At 30.3% G+C, this 21893-nt stretch overlaps 2 protein-coding genes across 8 annotated transcripts in view; both read left to right on the top strand.

Annotated features, from left to right (window-relative positions):
• Positions 1–19132, top strand: part of LOC123008211 (dmX-like protein 2) — a 29547-nt gene extending 10415 nt beyond the window's left edge. For 2 of the 7 annotated variants that reach the window (XM_044403907.1, XM_044403904.1), the window contains 17 exons: positions 2238–2546; positions 2592–3304; positions 3353–3700; positions 6510–6752; positions 6807–7063; positions 7112–7527; positions 9464–9731; positions 9785–9976; positions 10026–10207; positions 10479–10725; positions 12764–13012; positions 13143–13226; positions 15489–15549; positions 15601–15809; positions 15857–15926; positions 15975–16267; positions 18713–19132. In XM_044403907.1, coding sequence (XP_044259842.1) covers positions 2238–2546; positions 2592–3304; positions 3353–3700; positions 6510–6752; positions 6807–7063; positions 7112–7527; positions 9464–9731; positions 9785–9976; positions 10026–10207; positions 10479–10725; positions 12764–13012; positions 13143–13226; positions 15489–15549; positions 15601–15809; positions 15857–15926; positions 15975–16267; positions 18713–18916 — 4345 coding nt within the window. In that variant the 3' untranslated portion in view covers positions 18917–19132. Of the gene's footprint in view, positions 1–2237; positions 2547–2591; positions 3701–6509; positions 6753–6806; positions 7528–9463; positions 9732–9784; positions 9977–10025; positions 10208–10478; positions 10726–12763; positions 13013–13142; positions 13227–15488; positions 15550–15600; positions 15810–15856; positions 15927–15974; positions 16268–18712 lie in introns of all 7 variants that reach the window. The other 5 variants (XM_044403905.1, XM_044403902.1, XM_044403903.1 and 2 more) reach the window with 4 other exon arrangements.
• Positions 19133–20760: 1628 nt separating this feature from the next.
• LOC123007040 (sorbitol dehydrogenase-like) overlaps positions 20761–21893 on the top strand; it is a 3630-nt gene continuing 2497 nt past the window's right edge. Inside the window, exons 1-5 of the mRNA XM_044402055.1 lie at positions 20761–20881; positions 20930–20963; positions 21018–21122; positions 21172–21231; positions 21280–21439. Coding sequence (XP_044257990.1) covers positions 20825–20881; positions 20930–20963; positions 21018–21122; positions 21172–21231; positions 21280–21439 — 416 coding nt within the window. The 5' untranslated portion in view covers positions 20761–20824. The remainder of the gene's footprint in view (positions 20882–20929; positions 20964–21017; positions 21123–21171; positions 21232–21279; positions 21440–21893) is intronic.

The following is a 21893-nucleotide window of genomic DNA, read 5'->3' as shown; positions in this document are numbered from 1 at the left end:
TAAATTCCTAGAAATATTATTAAATATAATAAATGTCAGTCGGGGCTTTGCAAAACATCGTACTGCAAAAGACAAATGAGAAAAAAAATAGAGAAAATTTTCGAAAATAAAGAAATGTAAATGCAGACTTTTACAAATGGGCTACAAAAGACAGTTGGGAAGACTAAGAGAATGTCTAGAATTACCAACTTAAACGGTTTTTGCAATAAAATTTATATGCTAAAAAAACTTTAGGCTTGTAAGAAAGATTAAAAAGAAATTAGAGCAATTTTTGAAAATGAAAAAATGTTAATGGAGACTACAAAATTTTGGTCTGCAAAAGAGAGTTGGGAAGGCTAAATAAGTCTCCAGAAAGATCATTTTAAAAAATTTGTTAACTTAGCGGCTAAAAAAACTGAAGGCTTGTAACAAAACTTTAAAAAAATCCAAAAAAAGAAATGGAGACGTTTCCAAATTTTGGGCTGCAAGAAACTAAGAAAATATCCAGAAATATCAACCTAAAAAATATCTTAACTTTAAAACTTTTAAACTTTTTTTTTAAAAACCTCTAAAAGAGAAAAGAAACTCTAGGTTTGTAAACAAAACTTAAAGAAAATAAAGAAATGTTAATGAAGACTTCAAATTTTGGGCTAGTAGAGACAGTTGAGGAGGCTAAGAAAGTTTCCAGAAATACCATCTTAAAAAATTTCTTAACTTATCGACTAAAAAAACTCTAGGCTTTTAACAAAAGTTAAAAAAATCCAAAAAAAAAAAGAAATGGAGAAGTTTTCACATTTTGGGCTGCAAAAGACAGCTTATGAGGCTAAGCCCACCACTAAGACTACCAACCTAAAAAAATAAATCGCAATAAACTTTATCGGATAAAAAACTCCAGGCTTGTCATAAAACTTAAAAAATTAGAAAAATTTTCGAAAATAAATAAATGTTAATCGAAACTTTTCAAAATTTTGAGCTAAAAAAAAAGACCGTTAAGGAGACTAAGAGAATATCCAGAAATATCAACCTAAAAAATATCTTAATTTACGTTTAAATTTATGGACTAAAAGAAACTCTAGGTTTGTAACAAAACTTAAAAAAAAAATTAGAGAAAATTTTCGAAAATAAAGAAATGTTAATAAGACTTTTCAAATTTTGGGCTGCTATAGACAGTTGGGGAAGCTCGGAAAGTCTCCAAAAATACTATCTTAAAAATTTCCTTAACTTATCGGCTTAAAAAACTCTAGGCTTGTAACAAAACTTAAAAAAATCCAAAAAAAGGAAATGGAGACGTTCCCAAATTTTGGGCGGCAAAAGACAGTTTAGGAGACTAAAGAAGGTGTCTAGAAACACCAACCTAGAAAAAATTAAACTGGAATTAAATTAATCGGCTAAAAAAACTCCAGGTTTGTAACAGAATTTGAAAAAAAAATTAGAGAAATTTTCGAAATTAAATGTTAATTGAAACGTTTCACTTTTTTTTCAAACTTTTTAAACTTTACATTTTATCTTAGATTTAAATTTATCTTAAACTTACAAAAATTCTTACACAAAATTTTTATTTAGAGAAATGTTAAAGGAGACTTTTCCAAATTTTGGGGAGGCTAAGAAAGTTTCCAAAAATATTATCTTAAAAAATTTCTTAACTTATCGGCTAAAAAAACTCCAGGTTTGTAACAAAACTTAAAAAAAATTCTTAGAGAAAATTTTCGAAATAAAGAATTGGAGACGTTTATAAATTTTGAGCTGCAAAAGACAGTTTAGGAGACTAAGAAGGTGTTTAGAAATATCAACCTAAAAAAAATTAAACGGCAATAATTTTTATTGACTAAAAAACCAAAGGCTTGTAACAAAACTTAAAAAAAAATTAGAGAAATTTTCGAAAATAAAGAAATGAAAACTTCTCCAAATTTTGGACTACAAAAAACAGTTGGGGAGACAAAGAAAGTGTCTACAACAACCAAGCTAAGAAATTTCTTAACTTGCAATTGAATTTATTGGCTAAAAAAACTCAAGGCTTGTAACAAAACTTAAAAAATTCTTAGAGGAATTTTCGGAAATGAAAAGATGTTAATGGAAACTTTAAAATTTTCTTCGGAAAAGACAGAAATATCAACTTTAAATATTTCTTAACATGCAACAAAATTTTTAGAGAAATGCTCAAATGTAAAAAAATTAACAAGTATTTTAATCGATGATTTAGTTAATTCAAAAGAGCTATATTAAAACCGTCCCTTAGTTTACAGTTTTTTCCCTTGTAGATGTCTTCCCTTGGCTCAAAGAACGCAATTTCAAAAACAAGGCGTCGGTACTAACAACCTAGCCTGGGCTTATCACTCCGAAAGTCAAGACGAGCTATTAAATTTGATTCCAAGTTACGCAAAAGGTGAACCAACTTGGAACCAATTGCGTGAACTTGGTGTAGGTTGGTGGATCCGGAATTTGTCATTGTTGAAACAATGTGTTCAAGTATTAGCAAAAGCGGCTTATCAAGTCAAACAGGATCCTATGGACGCTGCTTTGTATTATTTAGCAATGAATAAGAAGAGTTTACTTTGGGGTTTATACAGGTTTGTAAAAATCGAATCAAGAATATGAAAAACGGAAATTTTTAGGTCAAAACGCGACGATAGAATGACACAATTTTTCGCAAATAATTTCTCAGAGGATCGATGGCGGAAAGCAGCTCTTAAAAACGCCTATGCTTTACTGGGAAAACAAAGATTCGAACATGCAGCTGCATTTTTCTTACTCGCTGGTAATCTGAAAGATGCCACCGAGGTGTGTTTACAAAAATTGCACGATCTCCAACTTGCCCTAGTGATTGTGCGTCTCTACGAAGGCGATGGTGATTGTTTCAAGAAGTTGTTGTATCAGGAGATTTTGGGTTGCGATTCTGATGGTTCAAATGAGGATATAACTAAAGCACACCCAGATCCCTTTTTACGTTCGATGGCTTACTGGTCTTTGAAGGAACACCAAGCGGCTTTGAGCACTCTTCTTATCGGTAATGCAGGCACCCAACACCACACACATGAAGACGAAGCTAGAGAAACCAAAGAAGCCGATCCGAATGTTTTCAATTTTTATGTTTATTTAAGAACGCATCCATTACTTGTAAGACAACACATGGCGAATTGTGGTCAAAAGAAGGCTTGGCTTCCTGGGGGTAAACAAGTGGTAGTCGAGGAATCGATCACACCTTTGGAAAGACAATTGTATTTTGCTACGGCGCATGGACACTTTAGGGCAGGTTGTCCCGCTCTTGCTTTAGAGGTTTTGTCAAAACTTCCCTATATTGTGACAGAAAATAAACAAATGACTCCTTGTAAGTCGATGAATTTTCTGATTCTTGTATTTTATGTGTCAATTTTAGTGGTGTCGCCGAAAGTAAATGAAACAAAGACTGAAATTGACACTGGGATTATTTCATGGGAGAGTGGTCAACAGACAGGCGATACGTTCGATTGGGGAGCGACTTTGTCTGATTTTAAAACGAAAACTGATGATTTGGACTTGAAGTGGAGTGATGATGAAAAGGATTCGGAAACTTCAGATGAAGGACTTAAAATGAAGTGTGACAGTAAAGATGAAGCAGATGAGGAAAGTGACGAAGCGGTCACTCAACATATTGATATTATGGCACAACAACTGAAATTTGTCGCCTGTTTGAAAATTCTCATGGAGGAGTTGTCCACGCTAGCGACCGGATTCGAAGTGGATGGTGAGTGAAAACCATTTTTGTAAGCAAAAAAATTAAAAAAATATAACAAAATTAAAAATATAACAAAAAAAAAAACAAACAAGAAAATATTAAGCATGAGAGAAAACCATTTTGTAGAGCAAAAGAAAGTGAAAAAAATATTAACAAAAAAATAACAAACAAGAGAATAAAAAGCACGAGTAAAAAAAGAGAAATAAGGCGAGAAAAATAAATTAACTAGATAACAGAACTATGATATAACTAAATGCAGTTTTGGAAAAGAAATTGTAGCAACTGTAACTTACATATTTTGTAATTCAAATTTTTGTTAATAAAAAATAATGACAGAAAATTGAGTAGTGTCCAAAAAGAAGGTAAATTAAAATTTTTCATTTTGTAATTTATTCAACCTTTTAGTGTAATATGATTTAGTCTGAAAATTTTTCACACTGAAAGAGCTGTCGTTTATGAAAAATTATTCTTTACTATAGTTTTAATGTTTTTATTATTTTTCTTCAATTTTCTTGTAATTTCAACCAACCAAATAGTTGAAATAAAGTTACTTACAATAACAGTAGTAATTCTTTTTTTTATTAAATTACCAATTCTACAAGCAAAAGTAAGTGAAAAAATAAACAAAATGTGGACGGTTGTGGTTTATAAAAAATATTTGAGACGCAAACTGTTTCTTGACGAGCAAAATGGAAGAAATAAGTAAAGTTCGGACTTTTTAGCACAAAAAGTACGAAAATAAGCGATGAAATATGCTTAATATTTAAGCAAAATATGCATAGAAAAGCACAAAAACTGAAAATATGCCTTAAAAAAACACTCATAACTTTTTTTAAGAAAGCTTCAGTGCTATTCAAACAAAATAAATTTATTTTCTAATAAAAAAAAGTATCAAAGAAAATTACCAATTTTACAAGCAAAAGAAACTGAAAAAGTAAAACTGTGGAAGGTTGTGATTTATAAAAAATATTTGAGACGCAAACTGTTTCTTGACGAGCAAAAAAGGAAGAAATAAGTAAAGTTTGGACTTTTTAGCACAAAAAGGACGATAATAAGCGCTGAAATATGCTTAATATTTAAGCAAAATATGCATAGAAAAGCACAATAACTGAAAATATGCTTAAAAAAACACTCATAATTTTTTTTCAAGAAAGCTTCAGTACTATTCAAACAAAATAAATTTATTTTCTAATAAAAAAAGTATCAAAGAAAAGTACCAATTTTACAAGCAAAAGAAAGTGAAAAAATAAACAAAATGTGGAAGGTTGTGATTTAAAAAAAAATATTCTAGACGCAAACTGTTTCTTGACGATCAAAAAAGGAAGAAATAAGTAAAGTTCGGACTTTTTAGCACAAAAAGGACGAAAATAAACGCGAGATATGCTTAATCTTTAAGCAAAATATGCATAAAAAGGCACAAAAACTGAAAATTTGTCTTAAAAATACACTTCTCATTTTTTTTCAAAAAAACTTCAGCGCAATTCAAACAAAATAAATGTATTTTCCAATAAAAAAAAGTCTCAAAACAAACGTTTAACAAAAAAAAAATATTTTTTTGAATTTTATAAAATTTTAAAATTTTTTTTTATGAATAAATGTTTTTCTAAATTATCGACCAGAAAGTCGTTTCTTTCTCTTAACGGTTAGCACATTTTTAAAGTGTGAGGAGCTTCTTTCCACTTCTATGTTTGTAATAAAATTGGAGCGTATTTAATATTATCTATCGTAGAAGGATATCTAAAGCAATGATATTGTTTTTAAAATTTCTTATATTTTTTCTAATAAAATATAATCCTCATTTTAGACAAAAATTTTTGCAATTTTCAGTTCCACTTACTTTTGAAATAACGTTTTTAAAATTATTTGTTATTTCAACTGATTCTACTAAGGTCAGACCTCGCTTTTCAATTTTTTTTTTAGTTGAATCACTCACCAAAACATAAGTGGCTTCTAAAAATGTCAAATTATACCTTAGTTTTTTATTTTTTAAAACTTTTTAAACTAAATTTTTGTCATTTTTGGATTTAACCGGTTCTGCAACTAGACGACTCAATTATAAATTATTTGTAACTACATATTAGCCTAAAGCTAAAAAACTTCAAAAACTAAAATGATCAAAAATATCACAAAAAACGTTTTTTAGCATAAAAAAGGCAAATTAGCAAATAAGCCTAAAAAAATATTTATTTGAAACAGAAAACTTTAATCTGCCTATATCGACAAGAAATTTTACATAACTTATTAAAATAACGGATTAGCATAATGCTAAGAATCCGAATTCTAGAAATAAGACGAAAAAATAAATTAACGCATAGTAACATTAATAACCTACAAAAAAAAATATAATTAACAAACTTGTAATTATATTGGAAAATCAAACTTTTTTAAATCGATAACATAACTAAATGCATTTTTTGAAAAGAAATTGTAGCAACTGTAACTTACATATTGATAATTAAATTTTTTGTTAGTAAAAAATAATTTGAGAAAATTGAATAGTGCCCAAAAGAAGTTACATATTGAAAAAAAAACCTGTTGGATTGATATGATTTGTTAAAATATGAAAACAAATGGCTTCGTCAGCCTTTTTTTTCAAGTAAAGACCGCGAACTCAAGTGAATTGGTAAAAAAATGTTTTCATTGAGAAAAATTTTAAATCAAGTGATTTTAAGTCGATTTTTAACCGGTTTTGAAAAATTATTCTTCGCGAGTGGTAACATTTTCATTGTTTTTCTATCTTTTTTTATTTTTTTAACTTCAACCAACCAAATGGTTGAAATAAATAAAAAAAAATTAAATAATAATTTTTGTGGTTCAGGGGGGCAGTTGCGCTACCAGCTGTACATCTGGTTGGAGCGCGAAGTGGAAGCTTTAAGACAATTGTGTAATTACTCAACCACCGATATTGTCGAACCTTTAGACCTAGAATCGTCACCGGAAATGGAAAATTCTGTCACTGAAGCTGGAACAAGACCCACATTACACGAAATCCTTGTCCAAGAGAAGTTAGATTTTGAGGCTAAAGTGCAACGAGCTGCCAAAAGAAAGAGATGGCTTAGAGGTAACTTTTGTATTTGTTGAAGTGAGCGAAAAAAAAAATGTTTGGTGTTTTTAGCCAATGAAACTCTTTTGAGAACTTTACTTAGCTACTGTTCGTTGCATGGTGCAACCGGTGGTTTAGCTTCCGTACGCATGGAACTAGTTCTTCTATTACAAGAACTGCAACAAGAGAAAACCCATCAACAGTTGTTGAGTCCTCTTCCATTCCCTACCAGTTTACCACTTCTTGCAGCCAGTGTTGCCAGTAGTAAAACAGTGATTGCTGATCCGATTCGCTATCTGCAATGTCTTATTCACGATATGTTGGAAACTGTACTAAAAACGCGCTTAACTTTTCTTTTTTTAAGTCATTGTTTCCAGATTGTTGAACTTCCAAGACCCAACACTTACCAAAGCCAACTTACAGTTCTCCGAGACTTGGCTATAGCATTATCGGCGTGCATTTATCAATCTTTGTGTGATTCAGATACTTTCAAAAGTAATCTACCTGATAGTCAAGAAGTTTGTTCCACGCATTTAGTCGGAAGAAGGAGACGAGTTTCAGTCAATGACGGTCAACAAATCATCACTTTACCACCTAAATGGCCCGGTGTGACAAGTCTACGGGCTTTATTAGCTCGAGAAAAAGACGAAGACACTCCAAGATTGACAGTGATATTATGTGAGGCCTTCTCAGCGACGTATTTAGCACTTGTTTTGTACGGTTTGAGCACCTGCGACTGTGTTATTCTATTCCATGTAACAGCACATGTTTTCAATCAGGATGTGTGGGGACAGTAAGTTTAACTTGATATATAGGGTGTCCTGAAAAAACGATAAAAAATTCTGGGGCTAAAACTGGGTGATTTTAAAAAAACTGCATTATTTATGGCCCGATTTCAAAAATTTAAGAAATAAATTAAATATCTTTTAATATTTCTAATTTTTTAAATTAGAACCCATTTTTTTTTATTTGGAAGGTATTTAAAAAAAAGTTATTAAAGTTAAAAAAAATTAATGAAAGTTGCATGGTGTCATAAGACATGTCAAAAAGAAGCAAATAAAAGAAAATATTTTTTTTTAATATTTTTTCAAATTTTTAATAAGAAAGAAATAATTCAGAAAAACAGTAAGTTTAACTTGAAAAAACGTTAAAAAATTCTGGGACCAAAACTGGGTGATTTTTAAAAAATGGCATTATTTATGGCCCAATTTCAAAAATTTAAGAAATAAAGTAAATGGCTTTTAATATTTCTCATTTTTTTAAATTAGAACCCATTTTTTTTTATTTGGAAGACATTTAAAAAAAATATTAAAGTTAAAAAAATAATAATAAAAATTGCATGGTGTCATAAGACAATGCCATTTCATGTCGAAAAGCAGCAAATGAAAGAAAATATTGCCAATATTTTTTCAAAATTTTAATAAGAAAGAAATAATTCAGAAAAACATCTAATTTAGTGTGATTCATTTATTTTATTATTGTTTATTTATTTTGGTTACTTTTAATACGATTATTGTTAACGTCAATTTTTTATTGACATGGAACTAAATTTCATAATTTTTATTGTTTTTTTTTCAACTTTGGTAATTTTTTTTTAAATATTACTAGGCGTCATGACCTTTCTAACAAGCATTTTTTGGTAACAGTCTTAAAACAGGCTATTTGTCTGATAATTGTGAAAATAAAAAAGCTCCAACACGTCACATTTTTAATTAATATGTCAAATTTACAATTTCCACCAATAGCATATCTTTATGTCATCCAATCAAAAGCGTCTTTTGCCATAAAACTTCTCTTCCTGCTGTCATTGAAGTGATTAATCTTCTTGTTGTCATGTCAGATGAATTTTTTGATTTATTAATTTTTTTATTTCCACTTATTAAATGTTTTTGGAAATAATCTAATCAAATATAAGTCGACCATCGTTTTTATTATTGAATTACGAATTTCAACTCAAACTTTTTTACTCGTTGAAATTTGGAAATTTATATTCAAAGATTAATTCAACTTGTCAAATTATTATCACAAAACAGTTTTCGTAAAATTCAAAAATTTATTCGATAAAAAACGATGGTCTTGTAATATTATTATTGGTAAACGTTAACCTAAGGCATTACTATGAGAAATAAATTTAAATTTCATCCTTTACTACTGATTTGTAATCGCAAAAAAAAACACAAAAAAACCTTACGTGATGGAGAATTTTGGTGATTGTTTTTTTCAATGTTAAAAAAAAAACAAAAATGTCGCCTTGTGCTTTTAGTAAAAGTAGAATACACAAGTACCAAGAAAACTTATATTTTCCAAATTATGAAAAAAAAAAATTGTGTCTATTTAAAATTAGAAAGTTAAATAATATAGCCCAGAATATATTATGACATTTAGAAAAATCCTAAAATTGTCAACTTATACCATAATAAAAGCCATTTAATTTAGTTTTTTAATTTTTGAAATCGGGCCGGGCCTTAAATAAAATTTTCACAGAGCCTGTCGTTTTTTTAAAATCACCCTGTATATTCATTTTCATTAAGAAAAGTAGCAGGAGAAAAAAATAGGCAGAAATGCTTCCTATGGGAGTTAAAGCCCTCCAAAAATGAGGAGCAAAGATTTTTTTTCTTTCGGAGGCATTTCCGGGACTCTTTTTCTATCTTGACCTAAGGAATCACCTCCCAAATCTTTTAATGTTTTTTGGACACCCTGTACGATTAGAAATAAAAACTAAATTGTAGGTTATTCGGTGGGGGTATTAAGAAGTTGCTTAGGACCGCAAGTATCGGTGGAGTTCAACCGAATACTGCTCCCCCAGGTTCGCAAAGTACCCAAGCAACGCCAACTGAAGAAATGACCGGTCCTGCAAACTGGTTAAATAAGCAAAGAGTTAAGTTGAATACAAAACTCCTCGGACATCAACCATCGCAAATGAAGGAGGATAAGCCAACTTATCGCGAACAATTTGTGCCACCTGAAATGAGTATTCTCGCTTATTTATTGACTAAAGTGAGTATGAAATATTTTGGGTCAAAATTTGAACAATTGAACGATTTGTTTAGCCTGACGCCGGCCCTGATTGTGATGAAATCGAGAGTGAATCAGAGAGTGAAGACGAGGATGTTTTCGATATGCCGACTCAAAGTGTTCGAGTTGTAAACAATGAACATTCGGATCCAAATTCGTACTCGTGGCTTGTTTTGAAATTGGCAACGTTGAAAATAGTCCAAACGCGATTGACCGAATTCCTATCAGTGAGTATTAATCCTACAGAGTGATCAAAAAAACAAAAAAAATATGTAGGTGGCGGGCTTGGAACTTAACGAGCTCCCTGTGGCGAGCCCTCTGATACATTCCTCTCTACGACGCTTAACAAACTGGCAGGAGAATTTGCGAAAAGAGTTAGATTGTCGACAAGCACCTCCCGAATATATTCCAGGATGCTTTGTCGAAAACACCACAGGACCACCAATTCAGAAATACAGGTGAAGCTATTTTGTGCATTATTTATTAGTTTATTACTAATTAACACTAGAAACTCATTCATACAGTCGGATCGAAAATGTTGTGTAGAAATTATAAGGGGCTCGCGGCTTTGCCGGTCACTTCGGATTAGTGTCAGACGTACTGTTAGAGTTTCAAAAAAATGTTTAAAAATTTCTTAGAGGAATGTTCAAATTTAAAAAAATTAAAACTTAAAAAAATTAGACTTGCATAAAATTTCTTGGAGAAATGCTTAGTAAGGTATAATTTTAGACAATTGCTGGAACCTCACAACACTCCATTTAGTAACAAAAGCGCCGCAAGTACAGCTCGACGTTTGTGGACTTATCTGGTCCATCAGGAGTCAGTGCAGGACATTTTTATTCGGGCTGTTTTCGGTAAACGAAGATCATTGAGTGCTTTGGAGGAAGAGTTACCGCATCCTGAACCTGCCGCCCCCGAACCTGTTCGCATCATCCACAAAGAGCAGGACTCTATTGCCGCCTTCAGCCTCAATCAAGTAAATTCATTACATTTTTATAAGATTTTATTTAACTTTACTTTAAATAATAATTTATAAACAATTAACAATCCTGCAGGTTGTTATTATTTTTAAGGCCAAAACCAGCCCCTTTATCTCTCATAGGAACGGGCTGAAATTTTAACATTACTATTTGAGACAGTTTCATCAATGCTATAAATAAAAAGTTTGTGTTTGAAATTTAAATTATTTCACAAAACAATAAATAAAGAAATACTAAAAAGTGAAAAATAAAAACATATAAAAAATTTCTTTAATAATAACACTAAACAATAATGACCTAAAAATTTTATCCTACATAAAAAAAAATGTGTCAATATTTTAAAGATTATAAAGTGAATTTTGCCACCGAATTGAAATATTTGTTCCCAATTTTGATTTACTGGATTTATTTCAAAACATTGGAACATACAAAAGAATTGAATTTTTACATTTTATACAATTGTACGCAACTTTTTTTTTGCTGCTCTTATAGCTCAGACATGGTCTCCGGTGACCATTACCTAATATCCAAGTTAAAAAAAATCTTCACAGAATTCTATTTTTTGACAATGAAGTGCGATTCACAGATTTTATGAGCAAGAAAAAAAATTTTTTAAATCAAAAATGAATTCTTAGATGTAATAAGTTTATTGATGTTACGAAGGATTATGTTGACAAATAAAAAAAGTTACTATTCTTTTTTCTTCTTGCTGATACCGACAATACTTTGAAGTCCTCTCACATATGAGAGCGCTTTTTCTTAAATCCATATCACAAAAACTGGAACTAACTTTAATTTTTTATGATCATATTTGGGTTTTCTGACCCAAAATCAGTTAGATTTAGTAAAAGAACTTTCCGATAATTTTTACTGTTGTTTAGTGAAAGCTTTTATTTAAGCAAAAAAGTTCTTCTCTGATAGAGAAAAAGTTACTTTTTAGTATATTTTTTTTACTAAAAGTTTATTTAAAAAAAATTATTTTTATTCTGTGTGTTGTTTAGGTCAACTCCGGTTTGATTGCGTAAAAAAATGTACTAAAAAGTAAAGTAGTATATTAAAGAACGCGTTTCGTAAGGCAACTTTTGAGGAACGTGTTCAGATTTAATGATGTTGAACAGAATAAATGATTAAATAACAGTTGTTTTTCAAAATAAAGCAATTTGAGCTATTTTCAATCCAATTTAACTCGATTTTAACACAGAAATCATCAGAACGAGTTCTTACAAATAACCTATGAAATAAGTTTTCTATGCTATTTTTTGTGTTTTGCGTACCTTTTTAACATAAAAGTCATTTTTTTTAAATTTTGGAACTCTTGCCCTAATAAATGTCACAAAGTTTGAAAAATTCTATTTTCAGAGTGTCAAAACTCCAATATTTTTCAAACTTTTGTCGAATTAACTATCAATACTGCGAATATTTCATGCACACCACCTGAAATAAGAGAAATCGCGTCAAACGTATTGATTTTTAGAGTATCAAAAAAATGTTTAAAAATTTCTTTGAGGAATGTTTAAATTTAAAAAATGTCAATCGAGACTTTTCTAAACATCGTTCTGCAAAAAACAGTTAGACAAACTAAGAAAGTGGTTTAAAAAAATTCTAGACTTATAAAATAATTAAAAAATTTCTTGGAGAAATGCTTAAGGTAAGGTATAATTTTAGATAATTGCTGGAACCTCACAACACTCCATTCAGTAACAAAAGCCCTGCACCACCTAAAATAAGAGAAATCGCTCAAAACGCCGCTGAAAATCACCATTACCAACCTTTAGAAAGTAAATTGTACTATAGCTATAGCATTCGGTTCTTTCAGACGCAAAAAAGAAAAAAATATTTTATTAGCTTTGGGGCGGTCAACTAAGCAAAATAATTGTGCAAAACTTGTGTTATAACCGCTCTTAAAGCTTTTATAAATTTTAAAAACTTAAGTTGTAAGCAAAAATGTTCTTCTGTGATAGAAAAAATGTTGCTTTTTAGTACATTTTTTTAATAAAAGCTATAAAAAAAAAAATTATTCTGTGTGTTGTTTAGGTCAACTCCGGTTTGATTGTGGTGGCGACTCCGCGCGAATTGCAAGAAATGGACATTTCCCTGTTGTTGGAACTCCCAGCATGGTTGGAAGATGAATGCGAGTTGGATATCTTGAACTTGACTAAAGACGTTCCCGATCCCAGTGTTCCTCCCTTCTTGGTGATCCAGAGCGCTGGTGATCGAACAAAAGACACGCAACCTGGTAGCCCCCAACCCGGTGGTAGTCAAAGCGGGCGCGGCACTAGTGTGGTAAGACCGGTTTTTGTTTGTTATTCCACGTTTAAAGTATTTATTAATAAATAACTTGGATTCGAGGGTAATCATGTTCTGTTTTGAGACACGTTACTAAAATGAAAATTTTGTGTACCTGTGTGTGTAGATGAAGGGTCTAAGCTTCCCGGGCTGTCACGATGCCAATTTTGTCCATCTCGTTCTGCTTCGGTCGGCGCACATGCTTCGACCGGTGTGTTTTCTAACACTCTGCTCTGTTTTAGCTTGTTTCCTGTGTTGTGATTGGTGTGTTGCAGATGGTTTAGTTGTAGTGTTTGGGGGAAAATGGAATATTTTTACCACCCAATAGTGTGAAAAATATTCTATTACCTCGTCAGGTCGAAACATCTCACTATTTTTTTATTTACCGCATGTATTATTATACTAAGTCGATTTAATTTAACACAAATATTATTTTGCTCTCTATTTACAGAAATTTGAACATTTTGTAGTAAACATTCTGCATTATTGTTGGTTCGAAAGTTATAAAAGTGTCGTTTCCGAGAAAAAGAATTATTTTTATTTCCGATCGAAGTGTCCTATGAGTTCCAAATTAAGTTGGCAACATAGACTGTCAAATTCAAACGTCAATTGTCATTCAACGCAGTCACCTGACACAACTAACATCACCAATAATTCAGTGTTGTCAACTTAAGTCACAGGTTACTTTGATCAGAAATTATTTGTGGTATATGGCAACGGGGATTAAGTGACGCTTTATTCCCTCATTTTTGACTAATAATGTGGTACTTGATTCCGAGAACTGAACTGAACTTCAAATTTTGACAAATTTATATATTTTTTTTGTTATTATTAATTTAATCTTTAATCCCGAGAATGTAGGCATGAGGTGACCAATGGGAACCGGGGGCATTTTCATTCAAGGGATTAAAATAGTTGTTTACTCCCTTGACACATAACTATCTTTGTTTTTTTTACAAATTCTTATCATTAGCGGCTTTTTTTAATAATCATAATAATAATTTTTTTTATTATTTATCATTTTAATGACAGTCTAAAAAATTAGACATTTTTAGACATTTTATTTGAATTTTACTCAGTTTTAAATACATATTGTTACTTTTAACAATGAATAAAAAGCTAAAACTGCATATTTTTTGTATTGAAACATTCTTTTTCTCGTTACGTGTCAATTACAGTGCGGTTTATTGTCTCTTGTTAGTATTTTTCACTTATTTATATAAACACAAAAAACATTATTATATCTATTATATCTACAAAAATATTTTTTCTAATCATATTAAAGAATTTGTACTTTTCTCAACTCTTTTCAGTTGAGAAAATTATTCAATCTTCAACTGTGGAGAAAATTGAAAAATGTGAAGAAAAAAATTACAGAGTGATTTTTAAAAAACGGCAAGCGCTGTAAAATTTTTATTTATGACCCGATTTCAAAAATTAAAAAAACTAAGTTATATTATTCTTGTATAAGCTGTCAATTTTAGAATTTTTCTATTAGTTGAATATTCAACTTTCTACGTTTAAATAGGGACATATTTTGTTTTTTCATAATTTGGAAGATATTANACTACAAATTATTTTTTTTAATTAACAAAGTTGAAAAAAAAATTAAAGTTAATAAAATCTAGTTCCATGGTGTCAATAAAAGATTGACAATAATAAAAGTAAACAAAATAAATAAATTAAAATACAAAATTAAAATCACACTCAATTAGGTGTTTTCTCTGATTTCTTATAATAATAATAATTTTCTTTTATTTGCTGTTTTTTCACATTACCATAATTGCATTGATTTATTTGACACCATGCAACTAGATTTTATTAACATTTATTTTTTTAATTTAATTTTTTTTTAACAATAATTTCTAGTAAAAGCGAAACATATTGCACAAGAAAAGTAATACCTTCCAAATTTTGAAGAAAAAAATATGGGTTCTAATTTAAAATGGAAAACTGAATTTAGCTCAAAATATGTATTTTGAAAAATTCTAAAATTGTCGGCTTATACCAAATAAAAAGCAACTTTATTTATTATTTCTTAAGGAAATTTTTGAAATCGGGCCATAAATAAAAATTCTGCAGCGTCTATCATTTTTAAAAATCACCATGAAAAAAAAAAGTTATTATTTAAGATTAGAAAAAGTATACTATTAAACTCGAGAGAAATGGCCATTTCCACTCAGATGAATTACTCCACTCGCCTTCGGCTCGTATCGTAAATTTCATCTTCGTAGAAATGATCAACTTTCTCACTCGTAGAATAATATATTATAGTTTTTTGTGGGTGGATTTGAGAAATCTACAACTGTTCGAAATAAACCGCATTGAGGAATGCACTCAGAAACTTGATATTAATTTACTTTAAATGGCTTAATATTTGGCCCAATCACCAAGCAAATAGGTACCTTGGCTAATTTAAAGCATGTTATTGTTTAAACAAATGGACCAATCATAATCGCCGGTTTTCTCTTAGGTATTGAAACACAAAATTGATGGAGTACGTCGAATCAGTGCCCATCCTCTTCTTCCCCTATGTAAGTTCAATTGAACAAAAACTTGAGGTTTTTAACTAAAAATTTCATTAGACTTAACCGGTGGTCAAGATGGCTCAGTCCAATTGTGGGAATGGGGCCACCAACAACCGGTGGCGACCCCTAGACCAGCAGGGACTTACGCTAAAGTCACCAGAGTGAGGTTTTCGCAACACGGTAACAAATTCGGTGTTGCTGATTCCGACGGAAATTTGAGTTTATTCCAAGTCGGGTTAAGTGTCAACGCGACTCGACCATTTTTCGTAAGGCTTTTTACCAATTTTTCGTTTCAATTTCACGTTTTTTATAGACCCTCCAATGCCATAATAAAGGTATCAGCGATTTTGTTTTTCTCGGATCTTGCAGCTTGCTTGCGACTGGTACGACTGAAATTTAGTTGGAAGTCCAAGTTAATGTTTTTTTTTCAGCTGGTCATAGTTCTGAAAGTAAGAACGTTTGTATTTGGGACTCGATTTTGCCTCATGGTAAAGCTTTGGTGGTGGCGTTCACTTGCCACGACCAAGGGGCTAGCAGTCTCGTTTTCGCCCCCCAACACCAAGTGCTTATTTCGGCTGGTAAAAGGGGCGATGTTTGTTTYATCGATGTGCGATCGAAAACGATTCGACACAAYTTCACGGCMCATGAAAGTGCCGTCAAGTGCATTGCGATTGATCCCCATGAAGAGTACTTCGCAACGGGGTCGGCAGATGGCGATATAAAGGTAAAATACTCCAAAAAATTAAAGGAACAAATTTTCTAAATTTTTTGGTGATTTTTGAAAGGCTGTAACTCATCTAAAAATGGTCATATCTAGATTAAAATAATAATAATAATAATAATAATAATAATAATAATAATAATAATAAAGGTCTTTATTAATAAATTAAAAGTAATACAAAGATGCGGAGGCGAAGTCTAGCTTGAAGCTATTCAAGTTAACCTCAAAAGAAAATTGATAAAAAAAAACAATTATAACATAAAAATAAAAACAATTATTACAAACAATATAAAATTTAAATAAAAAATAAATTCGGAAGTTACTTAATAACTAAAAGTAAAGAAAGAAATCATTACCAGTCGCTGAAAAACAAAAAGAAAAAACAAGAAAGAATTCTTTAAGAAGAAATGAAGAAAAAAAACAAAAATTATCCAAAAGTTATCCAACTCAGTTGAACAAAGTTAATTATTAAAAAGCAAGTTCTTAATTTGAGTCTTGAACGTAAACAATGAATTTCCAGAATTAAAGATTTCGATGTATTTGTTATATGTTCTAATTACGTTATAAGAGAATGATCTTTGATACAATGCGGTACGAAACTGTGGCATCGATAACTCATTTAAATTACGAAGGTTGGTTTTGACGATAAGAATGCTTTTTCTAGAATGAAACTTACTCCTTAGGTAGAAAGGTGTCGATGTCAAGAATATGCGATAAGTAAATACAGAAAAGTTTATCAATTTTTAACCATTTCAGGTCTTTAATTTTTTCTGATACATGATCGTGTTTCTTTAAACCAAAAATTAAACGGCAGCAATTGTTTTGAATTTTTTGCAAACGATATTTGTTAAAACTGTCTAAGCAAGGATAGTAAATAATGAGTCTATAATTTATAAACGAAAGCACAAGGGTTTCACAAAGTTTTTTACGAAGTTTAAAATTTAAGATACTATAATTGGAATACAGAAGTTTAAGAGCGACATAACATTTTTTAATAACAGATGATAGGTACATAATTAGTAAATCTTAAATCTCTATCAATTATCAATCCAAGACATTTGGTAGACTGCACAATGGGAAGACTTTTATTATCAATTTTCACATTTAAATTCAGAATCACTGAATCATAGGTACGTTTATTTGGCAAACAGAGTAGAATAATAAATACATTTATCAGAATTTAATTTTAAGTTCATTTTACGCTCAGAATTAGATTACTCCATTTTACAGCTTTAAGATTCCAGTTTTGAGATCTTTTGGCAAATATTTTTTCTGTGCTACGGTTATCACGCAATTCTAAGTAATAGTGCGAGAAAAAAAATGAATTTTTATATTTTTGTTTTTGGTCCACTTTGAGCTTTGAGCTGTAAAAACACCTAAAAACATTAGTCTCCCCATCAATTTTAGTGAATACGCGGTAGATTTACTAAAACACGCAAAAAGTTACTTTTTTCCCTTTTCTTTAAATCAATGTTAAAGGTGAAAAAAAAAATATTTTCCAAAAAATCATAAAAGGATCTTATAAGACATTTATTCCAGTTTTTGACACTACCCATGTACAGGGTGCGCCAGAACTCGCTCCCCAGAGAAAATTTTTAAGTAAGTTTAGATACCAGGAACATGAAAAAAATGTTTAAAAAATTCTCTGTCAAAAAATTTTGACATTTATTTTTTGACATTTGACATTTTTTTATATGTATTTAATGATACTAATGATCTTGTTTATGTTTTTTACAATTATTTAGTAAAGGTACAATAATTTTGCCAATAAAAGCCACAAATAACATTGAACAGAGTTACAATTTAGGATAAAGCTTCCTTGTTTCCTCTTTTAATAGCCTATAGCAAAACAACTTGAAAAATTATTTTTGCAACAGAAATAAATAGAGTCAAAGTGCAAACTTTAAGCTTCCAAATTTTTATAGATAAAATTTTTTTAGCATTTTTTCCATGTTCCTGGTTCCATACCTTATATTTTTCTCTGGGGCGCGAGTTCTGGCGCACCCTGTATACTCTGTGTGGTCATTGTTTGCTGAGATATCGATGATCAAAGACAAGAGGATCATTTTTCATTTAAAGTCAGATATCTTAGCGACAAATTGACATAAAGAGAATATGAAAAAAGCATATTAAAGGTGAATAAACATACTATCCGGCCTATGCATTGACTTTGTAAAAAAAAATTCCCCACGTCCGTGGACCAAAAACAAAAATTTAGATTTTTATTTTCTCCCTGATAACCGTAGCACAAAAAAAAATTTTTGCCAAAAGATCTCAAAACAAGAAACTTAAAGCTTCAAAATGTTTTTTTTTAATCTAGATACGACCATTTTTCGATGAGTTACAGCCTTTGAAAAATAACCAAAAAATTTAGGAATTTTTTTGTTCCTTTAATTTTTTCGAGTAGTGTATTTGGAAGTTTTCACTTTGTGTTAACACTTTTTCCAGATATGGGGAGTTGCAGTACCCAATGTTTTGCTGTCTTTACCGACTGAGCACGCGAGGAGTAGCTTTTTTAAGAATATTGGACAAGGAGTTACACAATTGCATATTGATTCTCATGCACGGCTTTTCTCTTGTGGCGCTGATGGCAGTATGAAAGTCCGTCAGTTGCCCGATAGGGAAACTTTGCTTATTTACAGCCATCATTAGTTTTGCCTAAAATTTTAGATAGTCGCCGTTTTATTATAATTAATTGATATTTTTATGGCTTGTTATTTGACTGTTATGTCAGTTCCCATTTTTTTGTTGAGTCTTGTCGAAATTGCTATCATGTAACATTATATTGTTATCAATGTGATTATAAAGGTTTAAAATGAAACTGTTGTATTTTAGATGTATTTGTTTAGAATAAATATTTCGTTTGAAGGTTGCGTTTTTTATTATGCACAACAAACATTTTTAAAAACCTTAAAATTCTTTTTTTCTGGTATTTGTCATTTTTTGTTCTTGTATATGTCATCTGGTCTAATATAATTTTATAAAATAAATATTTAGGTGTTAATTCTGAGTTGACCGTTCTAATTTTCCTTTAAAGATAAATATTAGTCAATTAAGTAATAGTTGTGAAGAGGAAACATTTTTCAGGTTTGGAATTTTACATTACATAATAAATAATAGTAGTTTACTCTACAAGTAAAGAAAAGTCGTTCAGATAATGCCAAGTTTTCTTTACGTGTCTAATACGTTTTCTCATTCATATGTTTTTTATAAAAAAGTAGAAATGTTCCAATTATTTAGTTGCTGATTTCTTAATTTGAAATTAATTGTCAAAAATAAAAAGCAACATGAAAAATAATTATTGCATTTTTTCATGTGCCATTGTTTTTAATAAATTGCGTGTGTCGGCTTGCCGCCGCTAAAATGCAGTTTTCTACCTGAAACAGGTAGATGGTGAGTCGTAAAGTGTTGTTTAAGACTCAAGAGCCCCATTTAAAAAAATGAGTAAGAAAAAAAAAGTGGTATATCAATTTTTTCACCAATAAGATAAAAAAAATCACCAACTGACCATTATTATATCGAGTAAGATAAAAAAAAAAAGGAAATCAAATAATAGCAACCGTTTTTAGAATAAAGTTCTACTTTTACTACTTTTACTCCTATGTAAAGAATAAACAACATTATATACGAGAAATATTATTTTTACTATCGACTGTTTATGAATATTATTATCTACGATATGAGAGGTCAGTATGTTTATTAATTAGGAGTATATTATTATATAACTCAAGATTATAAAAAGCCTGGTCATGTTAACAACTAAAACACAATATTTGATATAGATAATATACAAAAATAATTACTGTTAAGTGTGTTTGAAATTGGCTTGATGGAAATTTTTTGACTTACAATATTCCGAGGAGGAAAAGTTTAAATTTCCTTATATTAAAAAATTTGCTAAGTAATTACTAATTCTGATTTTATCTGCTTTTACGAGCAACATGCGCTCTTTTAGGTAAATCATTCATCAATCATCTTCTCAACTTTTGAGAGAAATTTGGGTTACGAGGTTATCATTATTACAAAATTATTCATTCTTGTATGTAATAATAAATACCTACCAATTATACCAATATTGATTTTCTTGCTTTATTTTATATAACAAAGAAGACATAATTATTTCGGTTAAATATTAAACATTGGATTCCGAAAGACGAAATTAAATTATTTTGTTTTACTAAAAAATGTGTTGCTTTTTTATCTTTTTTATTTGTTGTTATTTTTAATGCAGACATGCGTTGTGTACTTTTTAAGTTCTTTTATCTTTATATTTAAATTTCTAAATGTAGTAGGTACATATTCTGTAATAACAGTTTTTATTTTTGTTTTGTGCACCATTTTTAGATATTACATTTTACAAAAAGTTGTTATACTAGAAATTTTTTATTTTGAAACTAGGGTGTTACTGCCCCCCTTATTTTTAAGTAAAAATGTTCTTGTACCTAAATCGAATGTTTTTTTACATCGGACAATGATATAAAAGCGTGTTTTATCAAAACAACAAACATTTGCTCATAATATTTATCAAAGTGCGTTGTTAATCGGTTTTCAGTTTTTAAAATGGCACCAAAGGACAATTTAACAGCCGTTTTGTACGGCATCAACGATATGAGACTTGTAAGTGGGAATCATTTTTAAATTTTATTTTAATTTTTTACGGCTCAGGAACAAAGACCAATTCCCGTACCCAAACCAAATCGTAAGTTATCACAAGTTGATTTATTTATTGATTAATTTTTTACAACAACAATAGAAGTGCTTCTTAAAGTGGAAGTTGTTGGTATTTGTGGATCCGACGTTCATTATTTAGTCAGTGGCAGAATCGGGCCTTTTGTCGTGAAAGACCCCATGGTTATAGGTTTGTTGATTTAACATTTTAATACTTTAATAAAAAATTACTCAAAAAGGTCATGAAGCATCGGGAACGGTGGTTCAGGTCGGACGCGACGTCAAAAACCTTAAGCCAGGTATTTCGTTGATATTTTTTATATGAAAATTATTTTAATTAAATTTAGGTGATCGTGTTGCTATTGAACCTGGAATAACTTGTCGCACATGCCTTGACTGCAAAAGTGGCAATTACCACTTGTGTAAAGACATGATTTTTTGTGCCACACCACCAGTTGATGGAAATTTGACCAGATATTACGTCCACGATGCTGATTTCTGTCACAAGTAATTTTTTTCTTAAGAAAATTATCGCAAATTATTTTTTTCTATTTTGCGTGCCTTAATAGGCTAGTGATTTTTGGTTTTTAATGTTGCTGACAATGCCATTGGAAGTAGCCACTGACGCAAAATTCCCTAAATTTTTTTAAACACCAAAAAAAAACACAAAATGGAAAAAGTAGTTAAAATACTCGCCACTCAAGGAACCATTTTTTCCAAGGAGTCGCTATAGTCCGGTCAAATTAGTCATAAAAATAGTGGTCAAATAAAGAAAATTCCGACAGAGCTAAATTTTGGTGGAGACCTTGGGTATACCATTAGAAATAAAGTGTCAAAAGTCCCCATCGATCCCATGTGTGCTAAAAAAGTTATTCGGGGTCAAAGGTCAATATTTGACGTTTTTTAGATTTTTTTCGAAAACGGCAAGTTTTATCAAAAAAGTAGCTCAGACGAAAATTAT

The sequence above is a fragment of the Tribolium madens genome, unplaced genomic scaffold (assembly GCF_015345945.1).
Source record: "Tribolium madens isolate multiple individuals breed KSU strain unplaced genomic scaffold, Tmad_KSU_1.1 Scaffold_3;HRSCAF=73;Tcas5.2_LG2, whole genome shotgun sequence".
NCBI classification, from domain to species: Eukaryota; Metazoa; Arthropoda; class Insecta; order Coleoptera; family Tenebrionidae; genus Tribolium; species Tribolium madens.
The sequence above is the reverse complement of the archived record's forward strand: the minus strand, read 5'-3'. Positions and strand labels throughout refer to the sequence as shown.